The following is a 26,625-nucleotide window of genomic DNA, read 5'->3' on the forward strand; positions in this document are numbered from 1 at the left end:
TTGTACATTCTCCATTATGTTACTGACATTGGCCCTTCCAACTCTGTGCAGACATTTCATTCCCCGCTCATCTTTCTACTTCATGATTTTTTTTTAAACAATGAATCTACATATTTTATATCAATAGATTTCCATGGTTGTTGCTGCCATTCAGTTGAGTGCTCATGAACTTAACGAGACTCAGGTTTGTAGCATTTGTTGATATTTGGAATGCCAGCGTTCCCTCCACAGCTGATTCTGGCTGCCAGCTGATCTGGCTGCAGAATTGATGGATATTTAGCAGTTGGCCATGACCAGTCTTTACAAGCTGGCTGTGGTGGTTTAAATGAAAATGGACCCCATAGGCCCACAAGGAGTGGTACTGTTAGGAGGTGTGGCCTTGTTGGAGAAAGTATGTCATGAAGGTGGGCTTTGAGGTATCAGATGCCCAAGCTAGACCCAATGTGACTCTCTCTTCCTGCTGCCTGCCAATCCAGATGCAGGACTCTCAGCTACCCCTCCAGCGCCATGTCTGCCTGTGTGCAGCCATGCTTCCTGCCATGGTGATGATGGACTAAACCTCTGAAACTGTAAGCAAGCCCCAATGAAATGTTTTTCTTTATAACAGTTGCCGTGGTCATGATGTCTCTTCACAGCAACAGAAACCCCGACAGAGACACTGGCCCCAGCATGCCATTGGCATTTCATTTGTTTGTTTTTGAGATAGAGTCTCACTGTGTAAACCAGGTTGGCTTCAAACGAGAGATTTGTCCTCTTCTGCTTCCCGAGGACAGGGTTAAAGGCATATGCCCTGCTACTTTGATATTTTAAAAGTTCTTTCCTACAACAAGATCAAATATCTATATCTATGTTTTTCTCAAATGAAAGTTCTTAGTAATTTCAATTTTTATTAACCAAATAAAACTCTTCTAAGAAAAATAAGAACACACAAATAAGCGAAAAGAAAAACATTAAGTCCACAATAATCCCACCACATTTTTATAGCATCAGTGGAGATTTTTTTTCTCTAAACCTGTGAACGTGCTTTGGCTCTTCATGCCTACTGACAAACTGTTGTTCAGAAACTTTTACCAATCTACTATACACACACACAGGAGGGGAAAGCCAAAGACCAACAAGGATCTACAGGACTCTCTGAGGACATACCATTGCCCTCTTTCTTGCTAACATGAAGCCACGTAGACTCCTACTCACACTGAGTCCATCTGGGAAAGGAGGAGGGGGGCAGGAACGCTCTATGAATGATGGAGCATTTACTTAAAAAGGACTGTGTCGGCATGAGAGCAGACAGCCAAGCCAGATGAGACTGAGCTGCCACTGACTAACAAAATGAGCGCCACACCCATCCCTCAGCCGCATCCCGTAGCTCAGCGGCATCAACGCTTTCATCTACTCTCTGTCAAAGACATGAAGGAGACAGAAGCTGGGTCTGTCAGCTTTGTGCCACTGTGACTGAGACCTCGTGTAAACAAAGGAGAAAACGCTCATGGCTTCCGTCCAGGTTCACCTGAGTCCCTGGCTTGGGGACCTGCGGGCATGCAGAGTATCATGGCAGTGGGGGTATGTGATGGAGGGGTGGTTCACCTTATGATGATGAGAAAGCAGAGAGAAGGGGGTGGGGAGAGAGAGCACACTCATAAGCTAACTGTGGTGGTTCATCTCTGTCACGCAGCACTTGGGAGGCTGAGGCAGAAGGGTCACACTGAACTCAGGGACTAGCTGAACTACATATGCTCCAACACTGACTTAAGAACAGTAAGAAAAATGAGTCTTGAAGAAAAACACGGCCTTCAGAGACATGAACCTAATGACCTACTTCCTACAATTAGGGCCCCCATCCTCCTTGGGGGGGCATTTTCTTGATTAATATTGATGTGGGAGGGTCCAGGCCACTGTGGGTGGTGCCACCCCAGGGCAGGTGCTCCTCAGTGCTATAAGACACGGTCTCTGCTTCAGTTCCTGTCTCCAGATTCCTGCTCTGAGTTCCTGCCCTGACTTCCCTTCATGGGAGACCACAACCATAAGCCAAAAAAAAAAAAAAAAAAAAAAAAAAAACCAAAACCTTTCTTCCACAGGATGCTTTTGGTCATGTTGTTTATCATGGTCACAGAAGCCAAACCAGGACACCATACAAGAAGTACCCCCAGATATGGACTTAAAACCACAGTGCTCATGAGAGTCCAAGTTGACAGATTATTAAGTGGAAAATCCAAGCTTCAAGTCTTCACATCTTCTTCATTGACTAACGATAACCTTGGAATAAAAGAAGCTCTCAGGTTGGCCCAAAAGAGCCCGTGTTTGCTCTTCTCTGTGGGCCATTCCAAGTAAGTCCTCCGTGCCATGAGAGCCCGCAGCTTGTGATACCTACTGGGAATGCTGTCCTGGAGGATGGGCTCCAGTAAGATCAGGATTAAGTTATCAGACCCTTCATGGAAGAGATTGTGATGGGCAAAGTAGAGTTCATAATGGCACCACTCACTCTGGATGAAGTGGGGAGACAACACGAAGATGGACTTGTAACTCTTCTCGATGAAATGGATGATATTCTCCACAATGCTCTTGCCAGGGACAAAGTTTCTCTCATGGAGGCAAACCCGTATGTCGTCTTTCTCTAGGTTTGGTAGTAATTCATTCTTCACCCAGGTGGAATCATGCTCACTGTATGAGACAAAAGCGTGAAACTGGAAATTCCTCTGGAGTTCCTCTACGGGGATGTTCCTGGCCCTGTGCCGGGCCTGTGTCCACTGACACGCCATCCTCAGATACCAGGGCAGATCAAAGCGGAGGCAGAGGAAAGCCACAATGGCAGCCAACAGCAGCAAAGTGGCCCCGATGGTGACAATCAGCAGAACAGTATTGCAGGACAAGGCAGACATGTGGAAGTCCTGCAATGGGGTCCCCTTAGCGCTTTCTGGGGAGTCACACGTGTAAGAATCAGGCCAGCCCTCGACCACTTCTCCTGATACTCGGCCTATGTTTTTGACAAATTCCCTCAGCTCACATGTACATCGGAATGGGTTGTTCCCTGCTGTTATGGACCTAATCTTCTGACAGCTCTGGAAGAAGTCTGCTGAGGGGTGGGAAACTGAATTATGCTCAATGACCAGCACAGAGAGGCTGCTGAAGGCCTCACATCCAGGAAGGTCCATTAAAGAATTGGATGCAAGGTTGAGTTCCTGCAAAGCTTGCAGGTGGGTGACATCTTTGGGGATGCTCATTATTCTGTTGTTATGAAGGTCAAGGACCTTGACCTTGGGAGGCAAGCATCTGAAGACAGAATCAGTAAGTACATTCGAAGACAAATTTAGCACCAATATGCTGTCGGCCCAAGTGCATGTTCCTTCGTGTGCACGAGACTCCAAGGAATTCAGACTAATGTCCAGAGTTTCCAGAGAGGACATATTCTTAGTCATGAGACCTACCTTGAAAAGGTTCTTCAAGCCGTTCTTTTGTAAGATAAGTGTCTCCAATCTCTTTAAGGTGGAGCAGCCTTGGAAAACACTGTCGGTGAAAACATTCTGGCTGAAGTTCAGAAACACAAACGTGCTTGGGGACAGAGGGCAGAGCATGTGGATGAACGGTGTGTCTGAGATGGTCAGCCTCCCGATGTTCATCTCAGCAAACACAGAGTACAGTGCCTCCTTCGAAAAGATGAACACCTGGTTTGTCACATGCTCGATTGTCAATGCCTTCAGTACCGTCTCGGAGTACATGAAAATTTCGTTATTGATGCTCTCAACTATCGTTAAATTGTAAATGTTGAGGTACTCCACCGGTCGGGGCCAAAGGAACTGGAAAAGTTGAACCAAGCATTTCCAGGTTGTTTCCATGTGCTGGAGAGTCAGATTTAATAAGGTTGGACCTCTGGTGAGTTCTAATAAAAACGTAATTAACCTTTGACAGTTTCCATCATTCAATTTAATATTACTCAGTTGTAAACATCCCAAGGCATTCACTGATATGTTCACCTCCGCAGAGAACAAGCTATTTGGATCGAAGACCAAGTGGAGGGCCTTGGTGTTCAGAACCTGAAGACTTTCTCTCTCGCCGTCTTTTCCATGATAGCCCACTAAGTCCAGAAGAACGTAGTTTAGGTGCAAGTGAGCAATTGGCAGCAGATCCAGGTGTCGGAACTTCGTAGCACTTAATCCCAAGAAACTCAGCTTCGTCAAGTTGCCAAATTCTTTACACACCGGCAGCACGTCAAAGTCGTTAGATGAGAGGTCTAAATGCTTCAAGCTCACCCCAGGACAGCAAGAGATGTCCCGCAACTGATTGTGGGAGACATCCAGGTATTCTAAATCTGGGTTAAACTTGAACACACCGAAATCGAGTCTCTGGATTCTGTTATGGGAGAGTCTCAGAACCCTCAGCTCTGGCAGAAAGCTAACGTCAGACACCTGAAGCTCGAGTATAGAGTTTTGAGACAGATTTAAGGCTTTTGTCCTTGGTGGCAGGTCTTTGGGGACATGAGTAAGGTTCCTGTTTGAATAGTCTACCGCGAACTCAAGTGACTCAGAGAACTGGATCATGCTTCTGACTATGAAGGCCAGGATGCAAACAAAATGAAAACTTCCCAGAACAGGTTCTCTGTCTCGGGGCATGTTGCAACCGCTATCCCAAGGGGTCATTACCATTTTCTCCACAGCATTTTTACTTGGGTTCAAGCTCTAGAAATAAGACTTTAAGGTGAATAAAGATTAGGTAATGGCTTTTAAGCTTCCATTTCCCAGAATCCCAAGTGCCTTCTTTATCCACTCTAGCATTCATCACTATCCCATGTTTTTATGTAATATTTTCTCAGTCTGTAGCTACAGGGGACAATATGAACTTTGAGTGATTATGTGTCTTGACTAGTGTAGGGGCTTCCAAATGGATTCTTGGGAGAGTTTGCCTTTGTTGCACACCCAAAACTTTCTTAGAGCTGGAGCAGCCTCCTGGGTGGTATTTGTCAAAAACCAAAATCTGAAGACCCAATACAGGAGCTGCAGCCACCTGAGCCAGAGGTAACAGAGCAGCAGACACAGCAAAGGAGAAAGAGAAAAGGAGAGGGGATAAATATCCACAGGGAAAGTGGGGCAAGGAGAGACAGGGAGAGGGGCCAGAGGCAAGGAAAGGGAGGCAAAGAGGCGGAGAGGCACCCACACAGATACACACTCAAGAATCCATACCACTCAGGCTCTGAACTGCACAGAAAACTATCTGAGCCACACGGGGGACAGAAGCCAGCAGGAGACTGTGTACTAGCCTTTGAAGTCAAAGAAGTCTCCACAAACAACTTAATTCTCACAGTGGCATCCTGCCCTCCTACCCTCCTGCTCTCCCCCATGCCCTGACACTACCACCCTGGCAATTCAGTGTCCGCATACACGTTTCAGAGAACACAGAAGCATCTGGATCCCAGCAGAGGTTCATTCCATTGGTCCTTTTGATGCTAGAGTCCCTGGATCTCACCTTTTGACACAGGTTTCATAAACAGGAGTATGTATTTCTCCAACAACTACTAGCCTAGAGGCTGCAGACTGAAGGAAATGAGATTCAGAGACTTTGAAGTTCCTGCCGTTAACACAGAATGGGGGAAGAGAGGAACTATGTCAAAGCACATGAGAAAAGCCAGCCACAGTGATGCAGGATGATCTCTGCCCTAGAGAAGCCCAGGCAAGGGGATTGAGAGTTTTCAGTCAGCCTTGGCTACATAGGGATAGCATGTTTCATGAAGAAAAGATAAAGCACATGGAAGAATCTAGAAGGTGTGTGAGGCTAAAGTATGTCAGCAATAACTATTTTTTCAGAGCCCAGAAGGTCTCACATGCATCACATCAGGTCACAGACCCTGATGTACATATCAATGACATCGAGTAATGAGAAAAGATTACCTGAATTGAGATATGGAGGCAGGTGCACAAGCCCACAGACCTCGTGTTTCACTGAGGACAAATGGCTGAGACAACCTGGCCGGCTCCATCTTCGGGTTCTGTTTTATACATAAAATTATTTGTGAGCTTGGGGCACAAAAGCAGGCATTTCTTAAATAGAGCCTCGTATTGCTGAGTAACCGGGAGAGGCTTCATTCAGCAACTGATGGGAGCAGATGCGGAGACCCCGAGCCAAACACGAGGCAGAGCTCAGGGAACCCTGTGGAAGAAGGGGAGGAAGGATGGTAGGAGCCAGAGGGGTCAGGACACCAGGAGAACATGGTTCACGGAACCAACTAAGCAGGGCTCATAGGGGCTCACAGAGACTGAAGCCACAATCAGGGAGCCTGCATGGCCCTGAGCTAGATCCTCTGCATCTGTGTTATGGTTGTGTAGTTTGGTGTTCTTGTAGGACTCCTAACAGTGGGAGTGGGGGCTGTCTCTGACTCTTTTGCCTACTTTTGGGACCCTTTTCCTCCTATCTGGCTGCTTGGTCCAGCCTTGATATGAGGATATGTGCCTAGTCTTAGTGTAATTTGTTATGCCATCAAACGGAGGAGGAATGGTTCCAGGGGAGAGGAGAGTCTTGGGGCACGGACTGGGAGGAGTGGAGGGAGGGGAAACTCTGTCTAGGATGTAATATATGAGAGAAGAATTTTTAAAAAATGCAGAGATTAAAACACTCAACATCAGTAGGTGGGAACTAAGAGAATGACTCTCAGTTACTACTCAGGCAGGAAAGAAAAATTAGTACAATTTTATTGGGTGATGGTAATTTATACAAATTCTTTAAAAATACCCCTCTCTTTATGTTGGCAATCCTACTGCTGAGCAATCACCGAAGGGATCATTAGAGGTACTCACAAAAGTGAGATTATGGGAATGCTCATGATGTGACGAAAATTGAAAAGATAAGAATGGCTAGTGTAGAAAGAGATAACTCATTCATAACACACAGCTTCAGATACAGCATTAAAAAAAAATCCCACAGGCGGGTGGTGTTGACGCACACCTTTAATCCCAGCACTCTGGAAGCAGAGGCAGGTGGATCTCTGTGAGTTCATAGCCACCCTGGTCTACATAGTGAGTTCCAGGACAGCCAGGACTACACAGAAAAACCCTGTCTCAAAAAACAAACAAAATCCTGCAACATAACCTTAAGTGAGTGGAAGGTTACAAAACTGCATATGTACTGAGAATCTGATTGTAAAATGCAAATTATAACTTGGCACACACAAAACCTAGGGGGCAAAATTTATGCCCAATGCTAATGGTAGTTGTGTCCGAATCACAGCTTTAGTTTTCTTTCTTATACTTTCAAGTACTTCTAAAATTTCAAAACTTTTAACATCTTTTATAATTTCAGAATAGTATCTTACAATCATGTAAAAGTTGTCTTTAACAGAATCCCAGCGCAGAGGGGGAGGTGGTCATAAAGTCCCCCCTCTAGCTGGGGAACTCTTGGCAATTGACAGCTGCTGGGGGAGGAGGAGGGTCCGCTTTCTTTCCGGGTGGAGCCCTTGGTAGGTCTGACGTGCTCCAGTGGAAGGTCACGTACCCAAGAGTATATGGATAGCACAAACAGGACTTGATGGGTTAAGGAGGAAAACAGAAGACTCTAAGGAGGGCGGGTAGGGAAGAGGAGTGGAGCAGGAAAGAGTGGGGAGGGTGGATACAATCAAAATACAGTGTATGAAATTCTCAAAGAACTAATGAATTAGAAAAATTTTAAATCCATCTGAAACATACCCAAAATAAAATTTTACATGTAAATAAGCATGCTTGTATTATTTATAGTATTAGTACACATACCAAGAGGGCCAACCTCTTCAACACGGCTAGATGAATTAATGGTAGAGAATTAATATGCATGGATGAAGTCCCATCCTACAGATTCCTCTGATAGCTTGTGTGTCTTGTTCAGGGGACTGTCATTCAGCCGCCATGTGACCATAAGGGCACATATGAGTCCTGGAGGTTGCTCAAAACCTCAAGCAGTTCTTAGCACACGTTCTGAGAAGCAGTCCGGAACCTCAGTATATGCACAGGTGAGGGGGTGGGACAGCGGGAAGATATCACTGGAAATTCAAGAGTTTATGTTTTTAAAAGGAAGGATGAGGGGACAGGAGTAAGAGTTGAATACAGCAAACAAAAAGGGAAAGAAGAAAAGAACAGTCAACACAACCCCTATTTCAAAACCAGAAAAGGTGGCGGCTGGAGGGAGTCACTGAAAATTCGAGCTACGAGAAGCGGAAGGGTAGTTGATAGCCGTAAGCAAAGGCGAGCATGAGAAGAGCTTTGTCATTAAGTCTGTCAAACTTTGGGCGGAGGAAGAGTGCTGGACTCAAGTTACAGAGTGTGGGAATCTGGTCTCAGTCACTTCCAACCACCTAAACAATGTTTGTTCAGAGTCCCCTTTGGACACGGGGCACGGTAGGAACTAGGGATGGGGATATGAAATCGCATGGGAGTGACTGAATTAGACTTTCCTCCAAAATGCTCATAAATCAGTGGGAGGTGCAGAGCAATTAGAGATCATAGTACCACGTGACTGGGAGATGAAACACTGTTTCCATACATCCAGCGCAGACAGTGTGATGTCAGGACCACAAAGGACTACAGACTTCATGAAAGGAGAAAACAGCCCAAACCCCGGGGTGTGGGGGAAGGCCGGCCGGGGAGGGGGGGGGGGGCGGGAAGGGGGAGGGGGGACGGGAGGGGGAGGGGGAACGGACAGTCACACACACACACACACACACACACACACACACACACACGTCGGCTCACTTCCTTGGCTACCGAAATGCCAGCTGTTGTCTGTCTCCCGTTACATCACACTGTCTTAGGTACTTCAAACAACAGCCCCACTTTAAAACACCAACCACAGAATCGTTCTGCAAACATTTCAAAGGAAGGTTACCTATTCCCTACACGGCCCTTGCCATTTTCTTTCCCATTTGAAACGTCAACGCAATAATCTGAAAAAAATCCAGAAAAGCCTTCTTACTTACCAAAACTTCCTTCTCCGAAGAGAAAGTAACCTCTGAAGTGCTCTGAAAAAATAAGTGCTTGACCAAGCCCAGTCCTTAGCCCGGGAACAGCGGTACGTGAGCGGTTTGGCGCCATCTCTTGGCCCTCGGTGGAATTACCCCACGTATAAAATCATTCCAGTCTAAATCCTTGGAAGCACATAAGCAAGCACATTATGAACATTTGGGAATTACTAGAAATATTTATCTAAGGTATGTTTTGTCTTTCTTGTGTTTTCAGGCTGAATTTTAAATCACTATTAGAATAGGAAGTTATGAGACTCGGTCAGTTCTCTGATATGACAGTCCTTCACATTTGCCCCCCCAAACCGCCACTGCTGTTCAAGCATGCTTTGAGCACCCTGAGACTGACAGAGATACTTTAAAAATAAAATAAGGCTCATGGTTTGCTGTTTGGAAAGTCAGTTTTTGTGGTTGATACACATTTAGCCTGACTTCACGGTCTGACGAACATTTGATACTATTGATACTATTAGATGTTCTTAGTTTTAATCCTGGAAGAGCAAGCAACGCTGGGATCCTTCTATACCAACTTAGAAATTCATTTTCTAAAGACCATTTCGAATTTGAGAACACCTGCAGTCATGGCTGAAAGGCAAAGAGAATGAAGGGCTAGCCAGACACTTTTTTTTTTTTTTGGTTTTTCGAGACAAGGTTTCTCTGTGTAGCTTTGCGCCTTTCCTGGAACTCGCTTTGGAGACTAGGCTGGCCTCGAACTCACAGAGATCTGCCTGCCTCTGCCTCCCGAGTGCTGGGATTAAAGGCGTGTGCCACCACCGCCCGGCTAGCCAGACACTTTTAAGAAGTGTCCCTGTACACTTGTTCGGCCTTTGCAAAGAACTAAATACACGAGCTACACGACCATCCCCTAATTGATCTCACCGGCTGCCATTCTCCCATCTTTACAAAAAAATGAACAAAACGAGTTAAGACTGTACATTGGCCAGTGATAAGCATGGGTAGACATTACTTCTGCTTTCAGGAGGAAGGGAAGAGCAACCTTACTTACTGTTCATCCTTACTCACCAGACATAAGAGGAAGTCTTCTCAGACTGGGAAGGGCTAGCAAGGCTAGCAGCTAGTGAGCAGTGGGTGTGAGAGGAGACACTGGAGACCTGTTTGGAGACACAGGCAGAGAAGAGAGAAACCAGTGAGACAGGGGAGGGATTGCAGGCGACATGGGACCTACTTCTGAAGAAAACACATGATACAGATGTATACAAGCAAGCTTGTGTGCATGCACAGTCACACATGCACACACCACTGAAGACTGGTCACATGACTCATGTCTCAACTGTATTGCATAATAATGTTGACATTTGGGAAAGTAGGCACTTCTCTTGCTAAGGCTGTCACAACTCTAAGAAATGCCTTTAAGGGGAAGATAAGACAGTCGAATTCATGTAATGTGGAAGAGACCACATGACAGGGAATTAACCAGAAGAGAGAACACAGACTGTGTTCCTCACTTGGCTACTTGCGAACCGTGAGGCTTTGGGCAAGTTGTGTAACCTCACTGAGATTGTTTTTTTTTTTTATCTACAGAATGGTCAGAGTTGTGATTTTCAGAGATGATAATGAATATCAAATGGCTAGAATGGTGACCGACACAAAAGAGAAGCCAGGAGAGTAAGGGATTTGAATCCTGTGACAGCCATGTTTTTAAATGGAGGAGCAGAAAGATCACAGGACAGTGAGACCAAATGAAGCCAAGCAAGGGGCAGAACCATGGCCTGGCACACATTGGCAGGGCTTGTCTTCCTGCCAGAACCACAGCCTGGCACACATTGGCAGGGCTTGTCTGCCTACCAGAACCACAGCCTGGCACACATTGGCAGGGCTTGTCTGCCTACCAGAACCATGGCCTGGCACACATTGGCAGGGCTTGTCTGCCTACCAGAACCACAGCCTGGCACACATTGGCAGGGCTTGTCTGCCTACCAGAACCATGGCCTGGCACACATTGGCAGGGCTTGTCTGCCTACCAGAACCATGGCCTGGCACACATTGGCAGGGCTTGTCTTCCTGCCAGAACCATGGCCTGGCACACACTGGCAGGGCTTGTCTGCCTGCCTGCTTGACTCTGAGCTCTTTACAAGTACATGCCAGTCCTCACAAAGGTGTTGTGAGATAAGTACTTTCACCACCACCACCACCACCACCACCACCTAACACTGGTTCAGGAGCAGCTAGGAAGCAGATGGTCAGGGGTAGGAAGCCCAAAGACTGTGTGCTCAGCATCACAGTATGCCAGGTCCCAAGACTCACATGAGGCACGGACAGACAACCATTTGACTCAGACACAGAGACTGACGTCCAGAGCCGATGAATACCTGCAGCCAAAGGCTGGAGGGAGCACCACCCTGCCTTCATTTCCGACTTTCTGACTTTTGGAACCTTAAGAAGAACAAACTGCTGTTGTTTTAAGCCACATGGCTAAAGGTAATTTATTATGCCAGCCACGGGAGATTAATATCAGGACTGCACACATCTGCTGAAACACACATAATGCTTTTCTCAGAGGTTACTTCAGAACTGTTGTCTTCCAGAAGAACCATCTTATGTCCCTTTGTCCTTAAAAAAAAAAAAATACCATATACAAGATCACGTAGAAGGATAGGGGAGTACATCTCGAGTTTGCTTTTTCCCTAAATCCTGTTTGTCCAAGCCTAGGAACACAGCCCGATAAGATTTACCAACAGCATGAATCGAGAAAAGTTAGCCAAACTTCAAGCTCAGGTCCGGATAGGGGGCAAGGGTACAGCTCACAGAAAGAAGGTGGTACATAGGACAGCTACTGCTGATGACAAAAAGCTTCAGAGTTCTCTAAAGAAACTGGCTGTGAACAATATAGCTGGTGTTGAAGAGGTGAACATGATTAAAGATGATGGAACAGTTATTCATTTCAACGACCCCAAAGTCCAAGCTTCCTTCTCCACTAACACCTTTGCAATTACTGGCCATGCAGAAGCCAAACCAATCACAGAAATGCTTCCTGGAATATTAAGTCAGCTTGGTGCTGACAGCTTTAACAAGCAATAGAAAGTTAGCTGAACAGTTCCCACGACAAGTATTGGATAGTATAGGACAAAAACCAGAAGACATTGATGAAGAGGATGATGATGTTCCAGATCTTGTAGAAAATTTTGATGAAGCATCGAAAAATGAAGCTAACTAAAATCCTCTGGGTTCTGGAAGCTGGCATGGACTAGATTTAACAATCAGCTCTGTTGTTCCAAAGTTTTACAGACACGGAGAACATCACCTGTTACTAGTTCAGTAATATAAATATTTTGTATATTAATATTGCTGTTTGTTCAGCATTTCTCGGTCATTTGATTTTGCATTTTGCACTTCTTCCCAGGATCTATTTTTTTGGTCAAAATATGAAGTATTGGTATAGTTTGAGGGTGGTTTTTTGGTTTTGGGGGGAACTTTTGGTGTGTATGTATATGTATGTGTGTGGGTATGTGTGTACACAGCGAACAGCAAATTGGATAAAACTTATATCTATCCTCTTCCTTCCCCTAGTAGAAATAAAACAAATCTTTACATTTGTTACTTTTTTTCCCCTAATGCTGCACAAAATTGATGAAAAGTGAGTGTCCTTGATTTCCGATCTGAAGAGATTCCTACTGTTGGAAGTTTGGTTTTAATTTGCTCAGTTAACAATATTTTTTTATACACTTCTCTGGATTGAGATTGCTGCCCGAGTCACAGGTCGGTTACTTTTGGTGTGGCTGCCTTAGACTCGCTTCCTAATCAGACCTACAAATACTCCTTTTGTTGGCTTTCTTCCTGTTGCCCCCACCCCCTATTTTAGTCATCAAGTGGACTGGTCAGCCTTTGATAATACTCTTATCTCCTGCCTAGCTTGAGACAGAAGTTCTCCATATAGAGTTGAGAGAGTGCCTAATCCCTCTTTTTGTTCCTCACCTTGAGGAACTGCTCCGTCTTCAATGCTTTCTTTCCCTTCACATTCACAGTTTGGCAGATTTCAAACCGAACAGCTAGCATGTGCTTGCCAGGTAACGTTATGCCAGGCTTACCCTGTTCCCAGATGTTGTCAGCAGCGGGTCAAGGGTGCCTCTTTTCAGCAAGGCTGAAACTGGGACTGTCCTTTTGAATGAAAAGAACATAGGCTGTAGATTTATCTTCTAGCTTAGATGGGCATTCTCTGAAATGGTACTGGCCCCAGGAGAATTTCTTCAGCCACTCTCCTATTCTTGGCCTTGAGCTTACCTCTGGGTAGATCTGATTGACTGTAGCTGCTCATAACACCCTCCTGCATGTTTAGAATAATGCTTTGGGGGGAACAGTGGTAAGACACAGTATTTATTTACTTACCTCCTTTCAGAGGACTTGGAGGTAAGTTATATTCATTCACTCAGGTTTTTTTTTCTTGCTGTCTGATAAAAGCTTGTGTTTTGCATATCAGCATTTATTATAGCCAATATTTTAGGATAAGGCTTAAAGAATATTATTTCCTGACTCATCACCAAACTAACTGCTCCTTAACTTTGCAGCATGTCAACTTTTGTTTCAAGTTAGATATCTTTCCTTGATACTTAAGATGCAAGACCAACAGCATACTGAGAGATCTATAGACACGAAGGCAAAGCTCCTGTGCTTTTTCATCCAAACATTTTCAATTTATTTTATAAATTTGTTGTTTTTTTTCCTGTTATGTCTTATATAATATATGGACTTAAAATAAATAACAATAATAAAATCACAGTACAAAAGAAAAAAAATACCATATACATGTCATATTTTTTTGAGATAACATCAAACAGGCGGGACTCAAGTTTGCAATCCTCCTGCCTCAGCTCTCCAGTGTTGACATTGTAAGCACGTGCCACCCTATCCAACTTTATGTGTTGTGTTACTTTAATTTTTAAAATGCCACAGTGGGATAAATAAGATAACATGGCCCAAGGCCAGCTAATATCCTGTCCTAGTTCAGACAGAAGCAAAACATTATTAAGTATTGATATTAAAGCTTACATTTGCTATTAAATTCGTGGGGGAGACAAGCCATGGCTGCATAAAAAATGTATTTGTAATACATACCACCATATAATAGAATCAAAAATATATATACGGCTTTCAACAAATCATTATAAATGTGATCGAGAAACCCACAGGGGAGGGCAAAGGATGCCAAAGATGTAAACAGATGGATAGCAGAGGAAGTAGAAACGGTCTCACACGGGGAGTACACAGCCAAGCATCCTCACTTCCCACGGGAAAACACAGATTCAGACACCTCTGGTGGAGTACCACTGCACACTCCTGGGACAGTCTCAAATCCAGACACTTGGTGAGACCAAGCCTGAGTGAGAACAGTAGGAAACAGGAGTGTGCCCAGGGGTCTTGATCTGTTTAGAAATGGTCAGAGGAGCCAGACACAGATATCGTTTTTTTGGTTTGGTTTTGGTTTTGGTTTTGTTTTTGTTTGTTTGTTGGTTGGTTTTTGGTTTTTCCAGACAGGGTTTGTCTGTCCTGGATCTCACTTTGGAGACCAGGCTGGCCTCGAACTCACAGAGATTCGCCTGGCTCTGCCTCCCAAGTGCTGGGATTAAAGGCGTGCGCCACCACCGCCTGGTTGATACCATTTTTGAAGCTCTTCTTACAAGTCTATCAAGGCCAGAGGAGGATCTAGGAGCTGAGACCTGTGTGCTAGCCTGGTGTCTGCTTCCCTAACTGAACTCTCACAGGGGCCCGCCGGTGTCTGTCCTTGACTTTCTATTTCCTATTTCTGTCTTTCCCTCCAACATTTGAAGCCAGTCCTTGATGTCAGTCTGCCTGATGTTTTTGTTCACCAAATTGAGCATCACCAGCCCTTCGCCAATTCTAGGATTTTCGGTAGTCACATAGCAAGCCCCTGCTATATCCCAGATATTTTTAACACCGGTGGCCATACTCCAGCCGTGATCTGATTTGTCAGCGTTCCGATTTCCATTTCCATCTCAAGTCTTTCCCTCTGATGCCAACAATTCCCCAAACTCGCTGCATTGGTCAGAAACATCATGACCCATCCCCTCACTGTGCCTCTGCATTCACACTCAGCTACCTCACTCCTCTCTCCTCAATCTGAGTTAAGCTGCTCTCTCCCCTGGACCACATAGCCAAGGTTGCTTAAGGGAGTCGGGAGTAAATACCTGTACCACTCAGGGCTGGTCTCATGTGTCTCATGTGAAATGCATATTGTGTCCTAACCTCAAGGGGGCGCAATTCTACCAGCCTCCCCACTGTCCTTCCCTGGCCCAGCACTCTCCTCTCCTTTCTCACTCCTCTGCCCTTGCTGTGGATGTCTTTCTGTATGCTGTAAATGTGTGTTGCTCTGATTTGGTTGATAAATAAAACGCTGATTGGCCAGTAGTCAGGCAGGATGTATAGTATAGGCGGGATAAGCAGAGAGGAGAATTCTGGGAACAGGAAGGATGAGTCAGGAGACGGTGCCAGATGCCACCACCATGAGAAGCAAGATGTAAAAGTACTGGTAAGCCATGAGCCATGTGGTGGTGGCGGCAGCGCTGGTTACCACATGCAAAGGTCACAACAGAACCCAGTGGTATCTTTTAGAGCTTTATTAGGAGGGAAAGGGGGGAAGTAAAGAGGAGAATCAGGCCTGCAGGGGAGGGAGCAGAGAAGAGAGGGAACAGAGAGAGAGAGAGCAGAGAGAGAGCGTGGGGGTCCACATCTGGCTTTTTAAGGAGGGTACATACATAGTTGCCCATGCCTGCTGATGACGTAAGACACCAGACCTGGAGGAGTGAGGGCAGGATTCTAACAGTATAGATTAATAGTAATGGGTTAATTTAAAATATAAGAACTAGATAGCAAGAAGCCTGCCATGGCCATACAGTTTATAAGTAATATAAGTCCCTGTGTGTTTACTTGGGTCTGAGTGGCTGCAGCCCGGGAGGGACTGGAAAAAACTTCAGCTATGTGCCCGTGTGTAGCTGGAGTTTTCCTGCCTGGCCCACGGTCAGGGCAAATCTCTCTCACCTGCCAGTCCCACAGCCTCAGACCCAACCAAGTAAACACAGAGACTTATGTTGCTTTCAAACTGTATGGCCGTGGCAGGCTTCTTGCTAACTGTTCTTATAGCTTAAATTAATCCATTTCCATTCATCTATACCTTGCCACATGGCTCGTGGCTTACCGGCATCTTCACAAGCTGTTTCTCATCATGGCAGCTGGCAGTGTCTCTCTGACTCAGCCTTCCACTTCCCAGCTTTATTCTCCTTCTTGTCCCGCCTACACTTCCTGCCTAGCCAATGGCCAATCAGTGTTTTATTGACTAATTAGCAACACATTTGCCATACAGAACATCCCACAGCACCCGTGTCCTCCTTTACTTGTCTGACATTACTCCCCTTCTGCATTCTTGGTTGACGATGCTTCATGTCAGACAAAGAAAACAGACCTCTCCAGAAGAGCGGTGCTCTAACCCTCTGCAAAGCTCTGCCAGCCTACCTGAACTGCTCCTGGTGCAGAGGACTCTCTTCTGTCTTGTCCCCTCAGTAAGCCACTCTTGTGATTAGCCTCTCTTTGCTTTAACATCAACATGATTCAACACACAGCGTTGTGGTTTCTTCACCTCTAGAAAGCAGACCCCTTCCTTTAAACGCACAGCCTCCTCATCCTTGTTCCGCCTCACATCAGAACACGGCTGATATATTTTTTCCAGTCACTGTCACAATTATTCTCCTTCTATTCTCTTAAATACACACCAATCAGGTTTCCTTCCCTGCCGCTCAAGAGAGAGAACTCTTTTCAAGGTCATAAACCGACTATCCTAATGCCAAACACAAGTGGTCAAGTTCCATTTTTCATCTCACTTGAATTACCAAGCAACATTTTATATGGCCAGAATATCTAAAAAGGTTTTCTTTCTGGGTGTTCTGGACACCCATCTTCCCTCCCCTTCCTTGAGTTAATTCCCTGTGAACTCACAGGCACTGAGCTTCTCTTCCTTAACTCCATCCTGTCTCATGGCATCAACACCAGTGACTTCCCAGTAACCGTCTCCAACCCAGATTTCCCTGAACTTCAGACTCTTTCATTCAATTGCCTGCTGAACTCTTGTGAGGCCATTCTTGCTGAGAACCAGACACTTGCATCCTCACTACCCTGATCTCCCAAACTGCCCTTTACATCTTTTCTCATCTGCCTTTGATCTTTCTACTCTCCCAGAATCTTGGTCCAAGATCCTGGAAGTAATTAATAATTCTTTTCCCTTGTTGAAGCTATCAAGACTTACATCCAATCCAAGAACAGATTTTCCTGGGTTTTCTTCAAAATAGATTCATAAGCAAAGCCCTTCTCATGCGGAGTCTCACATTCTCATGATGATGGGATTGTTAAGGTCAAGGCCATCATCGCCATCATTGGTTCACAGGGATAAGTGAAGTAGTTCCTTATTGGCCTCTACATTTACCTCCACCCATCCAGTCCCCTCCACTCCAACCCAGCTAGACTCAGACCCCATAATCATGGCACCCTTCTATTAAAAAACTGCAAAGCTTCCCTTTTAGTCAGAAGCATGGATGGGGAATCCTTCTCACCCACCATACTCTAGGCCTCATGGGCTCTACAAAGTTTTTATCCCTCCTGGCATGCTGTGAAGTTAGGGCCTCCAGGGTAGAACCAGCATCACTTGCTACATAATACATGCTTTTGAAAAGTTGTGGGTAAGGCTGAGGGGATGACTCAGTGGTTAAAATGCTTGCCACAGCAGTGTGAGGCCTGGAGTTCAGATCCCCAGAACCCGAGCAAACACTGGGTGGGCTTGGTAGCTGCTGTAATTCTAACCTTGTCTGGCAGACCTGGGATTCTCAGAGGAAGCTGGCTGTTGAGACTAGCCATATCAGTGAGCTCTGGTTTGAACAACAGGTCCTGCTTCTTTGAATAAGGTAAAAGAGCAATTAAGGATAGTTCACAACATCAACCTTGAACCTCCATGTGCACGTGCCCACACACATGTGCCCACACACATGAAAACATGAACACACACACACACACACACACACACACACACACACACACACACACTCACAAAGAGAAAAAGAAAGAAAAATGTTGAAAACATTGTTCAACCATGCTGAATCACAATGGAGGGCGATTGGGACATGTCCGGTAAGGACAGCCCAACTTTTCTATTTCTAACACTTGGAAGAGAATGTGTACAAAGATAGTTATTGCAGCATTTTCTGTAAATGAGTGAAATATGAAACATAGTAAATACCCACTAACTAGGAAACTGATGCACTGTGACACAAATGGATGTCTAAAGGACATCAAAATGAGTGTCCTAGAGCCACATGTATGAGCATGATTTGTAGCTAGAGTTTTCCTGCCTGGCCCACAGTCAGGACAAATCTCTCTCACCTGCCAGACCCGCAGCAGCCTCTCAGACCCAACCAAGTAAACACACAGAGACTTACATTGCTTACAAACTGTATGGCCGTGGCAGGCTTCTTGCTAACTGTTCTTGTATCTTAAATTAACCCATTTCTATTAATCTATAAGTTGCCACATAGCTCGTGGCTTACTGGTATCTTAACATGTTGCTTCTCATCATGGCGGCTGGCAGCGGCTGTCTCCTCAGCCTTCCACTTCCCAGAATTCTCCTCTCTCCTTGTCCCACCTATACTTCCTGCCTGGCTACTGGACAATCAGCATTTTATTTATACAGAACGATATCCACAGCAATAATTATTCTTAGACAAAACTTATTGTTGGAACTGGGAATAAGCTGGTAGAGTGATTGCCTAGCACGCAGGATGCCCTGGCTGTGATTCCCAGCACCATGTACATTGGGTATAGTGGGGAATTCCTGTAATCTAGCACTGGGGAGGGGGGTCAGGAGAATCAGGAGTTTCTTTTTGGGGGGGGGCAAGGGCTGAGACCTGGTTTCTCTGTGTAGCAGCCATGGCCGTCCCAGAACTTGCTTTGTAGACCAGACTGGCCTTGAACCTTGAACACACAGAGACCAGCCTGCCTCTGCCTCCTGAGTGTTGGGATTAAAGGCCTGTGTGTCACCACACCTGGCTGAGAATCAGGAGTTTAAGAACATCTTTGTCTACATAGCAAGTTGGAGGCTAGCCTGGGATACCTGAGACCCTATCTCAAATGAATAATTTAATGTTGAATTAACAAGTATTTATAGTTATTTGTGAAATTCTAACTAATTTATACATAATTTAAATAATTTATAGCATTTAAATCATTTTTATACATTTATAGGCAAGGATATCGGCACTCAAAAATATGGGTGAAGGGATTCACAACTACCTCAGGACAATGGGGACCTTCAAAGAAAGTGGAGAAAGAAAGGAGAGTACTTTCAAACAGATCCTTAACATTTTTTCTTTTGAAATAAAGGTTCTAAAATAAATATGTCAAAAATTTAAAACTTGATACATCTGAGCATTTTCTCCCTTTTTCTGACCACAAATAAATATTTATCTTATTATCTTTGACTTCTCTGTATGTTTCAAACAGCCCAAGATGTTTTAAATCAATTAAAAAGAAATTAAGTTGCGAAAAAGTAAAGCATTTGGAAAAGACCCGATTGGCCTTAGAATATAGGGACTAATTTTCAGTGCGGCAGAGCACGAGGGGCCGCCTCGGTTGCTGGGGTTGTTCGGTTGGTAAGTCTTTGCTGCATAGGTGTGGTGTTTAAAGGAGAAAAAGGAACCGCTCCCTGCTGTCTGACTGGGCCGCTGCCCTCAGCAGAGCGGCTGGTACAGCAGAGGCAATGGCGCCTCTAGGCAGGCGCAGAAGTCACGGATGCTGACGTCAGTGGTTCACTGAAACATACCTGACCCACCTGGGACACGATTTGGTAAGGCTCACGGTTTCAGAACTGGAAGAAGCGGAGGAGAGAAACACTCGGTGTAGTTTTTGAAGTGGACGGTGGGTTACAGGGGCCAAGGACTACACTGGGATTAAGTTCTGGCTCAATTCACAAAGACAGATCTCGAGATCCACTCTTTGTCACATCCAGACAACTTTCCAGTTTTTCTGGGACTATGAAAATAAAAAGCATTCATTAGTTTCAATTTCTTTATTCCACAGGGAAAAAATAAGGAAGGAACCAGAAATAACCTGATTGTACAGTAATCAGACACATTGTCATACAAACAAAATATAATGTTGACCTTAGAAGAATGCTTTGATTGATACATGTTGACCAAGATAGGTTTAGCATTTATAAAGTCCTGAGTTTATTCCTAGTACTGCCAAAATGATGATGATGATCATGAAGAAGAAGATGATTATGGATTACCCAGGGTCTGGGGATTTTGCTACATCTGGCATGGGATATCTGAGGGGAAAAAAAAATCTACATACACTATGCTCTTATGTCTGTTAACTTTATTCCTCTAAGACAAAATTCTATCTTTACAGCTACAGCTCTGTCAGGCATTCAGGGCAGGAATAAATCCAGATGCACCAAGGTCTTTATCCTTCTACTTTATTTCTTTGGGATAAAATCCTGTCTGCATAGCTTCAGTTCCATCCTGACACTCAGTTTCTCTTTGTCCTCTCTTTTACTGTTCCCTCAAAGTCCTGCTAACAACTAAGCTCTTAGGCTTCCAGCCTCATCTTCATCCTCTGTTCCTTTTCCCTCCATCTCTACTTACTCTCTACTCCTGGCTCAAGAGTTCTGCCTTACCATCTACCTTACCTCTGTGTTCTTCTCTTCTCCCTGGTCATGCTGTTCTGTCAGCTCTACAGAAAAATGTCTGTCTGTCCTTCCCCTGGCCACTGGTTCTCTGCCTCCTCAGGAATGTTGCCCTACCTTCCTTGATATGTAAAAACCTCTTTTGTTCTCAGTCAATTGCTCTGGAGAGCCGCTAGGCCTCAAGGCAAGGGGATGGTCTGAGCTTCACTAGCACAAGAAACAAAGCTATGTGTCTCCTGCCAGCTTGTTTTGCCTAGATGACTTTATCCAAGTACTGGCTCCAGCAGGGAAATAAATTACCCAGAAGTTCAGCAGGTCTGAGGAGCTGAACTATTTGCCAAATGGTCTGGGACTATTTTGGCATGCAAGAATTTCATAGCAGAAGACAGCTGAAATATTAAGGGCTGGGTAACACCAAATATTCATAATAAATGGCTTGCCTTTTGACAGACCCTTGGCCAGTCAAAGTTCAGCTTTAACACACAGCTGAATTTCTATAATATATTCTTGTGGCCCACCACAAATGATGGTGATAAAAGTGGCATTAGAGGGACAAGAATGAGGTTTGTTGCCTTTTTTTTTTAATTTTAAATTTTGGATTTAAATTTATTTAATTTTTAGGTAAAAGCATTCCCCTTTATTCGGTTGAGACTGAATACATAGTATTAATGTGTCTAAATTCACTGATGGACATAAAAGATCAGAAAAACACTTTTGCAAGAAAGTGAGAACAGCTTACAAAAAAACAAAAACAAAAAACCAGAAAGGTGGACGTGTATAAGAAATGGTGACTGCCAGGTCTCCAACACCACCCCGCTCTCCAAAAATGGTGATCAGATAAAAGAATGGTAAGATACGTGGTGCTTTATATGCAATGGACTGGCAAAATCAGAAAGTTCAGCAGCCAAATGCTGGTGAGGGTACAGGATGTAAGGATTATGTCCTTGTTTATGTCATCAGCCTGCGATGGTGTCCCAGCCTAAAAAGCGGGCGTGCCCTCTGTGTGTTCTCTTTTCCATACTCTCTCCTCCCCCCCCTCCGTGTGGTCCTCCTCTCTCTCTCTCTCTCTCCCTGTCTCTCTCAATAAAGCTCTAGAAAGGTAACCATGGCTTGTGACTCTTCCATCACCGATACATCCAGCACTCTGCTCTGTTGGCATGGTCACCGAGGGTGCCACATAACCCACACAGAAAGGGAAGCCTCAGGAAGGAGGCCAGTCCCCATTCGGAAGAAGAACCTAGAAAACCGGAAAAACAAACCTGTATAACCCGTAGTCCCATCCTGGACAAGGATGTCAGAGAACCATCCTAGAAAAGGATGTTTGCTATGGCCTGAAATACACATCCAAGGAGCTGGAGGCTCAGACATCCTCCATGTAAGGCAAGTGTGGGAGTAAAATTCATCTGATGTCATTATGGGGCACCCCATAGCAACCAAAGATCTAGAAGGCACCAACACAGCCAGATAATCACTCATGAGTGAAGACTGCATGTCTACTGCCTAACATCATGTCGGTACAGAAAAAGCATACACACTCAGAAACGTATCTTATGATGACATTCATACTCAAAGACATAAACACATTAAATGGGTGTTAACAGGAGGAAGAGCAGGAAGGAGGGAGGGCCACAAAGCTAGAGAAGATCTAAGGGCAAGAGCTGCGTGTGCTTGCGTGTAGATGCCGGGAGGTGTGTACCAGGTATTGGCTGGCGTCCTAGAAGAATGGTTGTACAGAGTTGCAGACACAGCCACCCTTATCCATATACTATCACCCCACTTGTCTACGAGGTCCTCCGCTTCAGTCTGTGTCCTCACTTGTTTACTTCCGTGAAATGAGGCAACCTATTCGGGGATGTACCTCCTGCAATCTTCATTCCCAGGCCCCAAGTGAGAATTAAAGTAACCCTTGGCTCCAGCGTGGCACCTAAATGCAACTTTCATTTTATTGTTTGTTTGTTTGTTTGTTTTGTTTTTCGAGACAGGGTTTCTCCGTGTAGCTTTGCACCTTTCCTGGAACTCACTTGGTAGCCCAGGCTGGCCTCAAACTCACAGAGATCCACCTGGCTCTGCCTCCCGAGTGCTGGGATTAAAGGCGTGCACCACCACCGCCCGGCGCAACTTTCATTTTAGTTCAACTCACTCGATATGTGCAAAGTTTCGTAGAGCGGATATTTGATGAAGCCAAGGGCAGTAGTGGAGGAGAAAGGGTAGGGAGCTGAGATCCCTTCTCTGTGTCCCTGGGGCTACTCCACACTGCACAAGCCACAGTGCACACAGCCACAGGCTACCCAGGGCAGCCACAGCCACACAACTACCAAGTGGTCAACTGCTTGAGCCTGCGATCAACAAGAGACAGGTCAAAGGTCACACCTTGGTTTTACCTCAATTTCATAAATTCTTAGCAAGTGCAAGGCATTTTTTTTTTAAAAAAAAAGAGGACTGTGACCCGTGAAAGGAAAAGGAGAAAATTAGCCTTAAACACACCAGTCAGAAAGACCTACACCAGTCAGAAAGACCCAGTTTCTAAATTGTTTTCCCTAATTTTTATATGAATCGTGTACACATACATATTTACGAAAGTAGTCCCTACTAATGCATACATTTAGTTAGCTTCCCCCGCCCCTAACTAATCGTTTAGACTCATATTAAGGAAGGCCTTACTATATGCCCTTCATCGAAATAAATCATGTTTTTTGATAAAGCTGACCTGATTGTTTGGAATTACTATAGTTCATGTCACTAATCCCTGATGGAGGGGTATCCAGAGTGATTCCCGGCTATCCACAGCATAAGTAGTTAAAATACACACACACACACACACACACACACACACACACACACACACACACACACAGAGAGAGAGAGAGAGAGAGAGAGAGAGAGAGAGAGTTTGTTTGCTCTGGACAAATAACGTTTTTCCACACCAAACGCAGATGGGCAATTCCCAGGCCAAAGAGAATGAACTTGGGCTTTGCTCCCTATTTCCAAGTTGGCCTTCTAAAAAGTTTGATTGATTTCCTTTTGTGATTGTTTTTAAATAACATCCCACTCCCACCGATGACGTGGTCAGAGAATTCCACGTAACTTAGAACCTGGGGATCCCACCGTGTAGCCCTGGGGACCCCTTCCTTAGGAACGTGCAGAGCTTTCCCGGTGCTTCAAAAAGGAAGGCAAGGGACCCGGCGCTTTGCTGGGACCACCGAGCTGGGATAGCTGAGTTCCCTGCGGGTCCGGTTGCAGTTGGGCCGGCCCGGGGCGTAGGCGGGCGGCCCGGGGCGGGGCAGCTCGGCCGGTCCCTCCCCTGCAGCCGCGTTCCCAGCTGGTCCTGCCGACGTGGCGGGGCGGGACCCGGGGCTCCCGCGCGCACTCGGCGGCCAAGCGGTAAGAGCCCGGGGCGCCTTCTCCCCATCCCCTTCCCGGGCGGGCGGGGACCCGAGTACCGCGACCCCGGGTCCCCTGTGGGTCGTGAGAAGCCGTCGGCGGAGACGTGGTCCGGAGAAACCAGCCAGCTTGGGGACGAAGGTCGGGGGAGGCGCGGGTGGCGCGGCCGAGGGCCCTGCGTGGGTGCGGGCGTGTGAGTGTGTGTGTGTGAGTGTGTGTCGCTCGGTGTCCACGCTCATGCACACACCCACACGCCCGCACGCCGGGTCTGCACCCTCGTCCCGCCTGGAGCTCCGCGGAGCCGGCTGCCGGAGTCTTGGCACCAGCCAGTCTGAAAAGTTTCCCCAAGTGTCCCAAGTCGGGGGGGCGAGCGCGGTAGGGTCCTCCCAGGGCAAAGCACTGAGGGATCCGGTCCCTGCAAGGCAAAGGCCTCCATCCCTAGAGTGTGCCTGCCCTCGCCCTCGGAAAACCAAGCTCAGGCCCTGGTCTCCATCCTGGTCCATCACCCCTCCCGGCATGCCTGCTCTCCTGCCCAAGCAACACCATAGGCTAGCACCGCCTGGATTCTCCTCTTGGGTTCCCTCTTCCCTGCCCCTAAGTACAGTCCCTCTACCTAGCCAGCTTGTCTTCTCCAAGGAATCTGGTGAGTATTTGCCAGTCGGCGCCCGGATTCCACCGACTTTTCTTAAAGGAGGACTTTCTGCGGGCTCTTGGAGCACTATCTGGGCCATACCAACCGTTTCCACCCTGAATCTCTTGATTGAAGCAGATGGCTTTTAAAATCATTACCCCTTGAACTCCTCCTCCCTGGCACACTACAGCCCAAGCCAAGGGTCATTCTGAGAGGCGTCTCCAAGCTCCCTGGACTTTCTAGAGGCTCCTTCCTCCCCAACCCATATTCCTAAGCTCTCTCCTTCATTTCTGCTATTAATTGCTGAGCTGTTCTGATTAACTTCTTACACTGAAAGCTGTCAGCGAAGGAATGAAACTCTAAGGGTGGAATCTGAAGCACCAGCGAGCCAGTGCAGAAGGAATTTGAAGTGGGGCAGGGGGACCTTCCTGAATCTCGGGGGTTCAGACGTGTTAGTAGCTGTTTCTTCCATCAGACTAGGCTTATGCGAAGCATCGTTTCTTTGAAGTCAGTATCAAACGCAATATATTTCGGCTCAGTAAATATTTGTGGGTCAGAATGAAGCAAGGTCCTGTGGGTAACAGGCCTGAAGGATGATACAGAAGAGAGACCTCTAAAGGCAATAGAGAAGTCGGTGAAAGTCTCAGCACGGGAACAGTTCATTGTTTGGAGGGTGTGGAGTAGACAAAGAACACTTTCAAAAGTTAAAGGTGACACTGGATGTTGAGTAGCTAAGGGAATGGGAATTAGTCGTGACATCAGTGGAGTCAGCCACCCTGGAGGTTTAGGAGCAGTGTGAGTAGCGAGGACCCGTGTGGGAAGGCAAAAGTGTAAGAAGTGTTGAGTTGCAAGAGATAGGGTGGCCTTGGATCATGAAGGGCCACCGAATATCCCTAATATTTATTTATTTATTTACGTGTGTATGGGCATACATGTGTCTGTGAGCCGTGTACATGGAGTGTCCATAGGCCAGAAAAGGGCATTGGATCCCCTGGGGCTGGAGTTACAGAGGGTTTTGAGCTGCATTGTGGGTGCTGGAAATCCAACCCTCCTGGGTCCTCTGGAAGAGAAGTCAGTGCTCTTAACCACTGAGCCATCTCTCCAGCCCGGCTTTTTATTTGTTTTTGTTTTTGTTTGGTTTGGTTTGGTTTGGTTTTTTGGGTTTTTTGTTTTGTTTTGTTTTGTTTTGAGACAGGGTTTCTCTGTGTAGTTTTGGTGCCTGTCCTGGTTCTCACTCCGTAGACCAGGCTGGCCTCAAATTCATAGAGATCCACCTGGCTTCTGCCTCCCGAGTGCTGGGATTAAAGATGTGCACCACCACCACCTGGCCCGGCTTGGTTTTAAACAAAACAAATATAGGTCTCTCCCGTGCTTCAGAAAATGCCTGTCAGGTGTAGAGACGGGCCTGGGTGCCGAGAGTGTGCACTGTGGAAACCGGACAGGTCCGGGAGCCTCTCCTCTGTAGATTTACCCTCTCTTTCTCTGAGCCTCACTTTTGTGAAGTAAGAGAGGGGATCTGGGACAGAGCATCATGTTACCACATTTGCATCTCATCCCGTGAGGCCATTTAAAAAATAAGTCACTACGTTTTCACCACATTTTAATACCAAGAAAAGCATGAATGCTAAATGGCACGATGAAGGCAGAGCTTTACTTTGAATAAATTTAGATTTATGAAAACCTTGAAACCCTGTCCTGATGTTTCTCTGCAGTCAGGACTTGGGAACAAAGTTTCCAGATCATGTTATCCCTCTCTGGCTTCACAGAGGAAGGAGCAGGAAGCCAGGGAGAATGAGCAAACTTCTTGTTTGCCTGCAAAGAGACACTGTAGCCAGACCCACAGGCCACTGCTCAGCCCTCTCCACTTCAAAATCTACCTCACTGTTCCTCCATGCAGCCACACATGTCTAGTCTCAGCCACACAGATATGCATTCTGGCTGTCTAGG

The 26,625-nt window shown here is 45.9% G+C and overlaps 2 protein-coding genes and 1 pseudogene across 2 annotated transcripts in view; 2 read left to right on the forward strand and 1 right to left on the reverse strand.

Annotated features, from left to right (window-relative positions):
• Positions 1-2,077: 2,077 nt before the first annotated feature.
• Tlr6 (toll like receptor 6) lies at positions 2,078-4,675 on the reverse strand. The gene has a single exon (XM_059275069.1). The coding sequence runs from the start codon at positions 4,635-4,637 to the stop codon at positions 2,217-2,219; it is 2,421 nt and encodes an 806-aa protein (XP_059131052.1). The 5' UTR covers positions 4,638-4,675; the 3' UTR covers positions 2,078-2,216.
• Positions 4,676-11,660: 6,985 nt separating this feature from the next.
• LOC131920659 (transcription factor BTF3 homolog 4-like) lies at positions 11,661-12,523 on the forward strand (annotated as a pseudogene).
• An 11,463-nt stretch (positions 12,524-23,986) lies between these two features.
• Fam114a1 (family with sequence similarity 114 member A1) overlaps positions 23,987-26,625 on the forward strand; it is a 72,057-nt gene continuing 69,418 nt past the window's right edge. Inside the window, exon 1 of the mRNA XM_059275900.1 lies at positions 23,987-24,047. The gene's annotated coding sequence lies outside the window, so the exon portion shown is untranslated. The remainder of the gene's footprint in view (positions 24,048-26,625) is intronic.

The sequence above is a fragment of the Peromyscus eremicus genome, chromosome 10, assembly GCF_949786415.1.
Source record: "Peromyscus eremicus chromosome 10, PerEre_H2_v1, whole genome shotgun sequence".
Lineage (NCBI taxonomy): Eukaryota > Metazoa > Chordata > Mammalia > Rodentia > Cricetidae > Peromyscus > Peromyscus eremicus.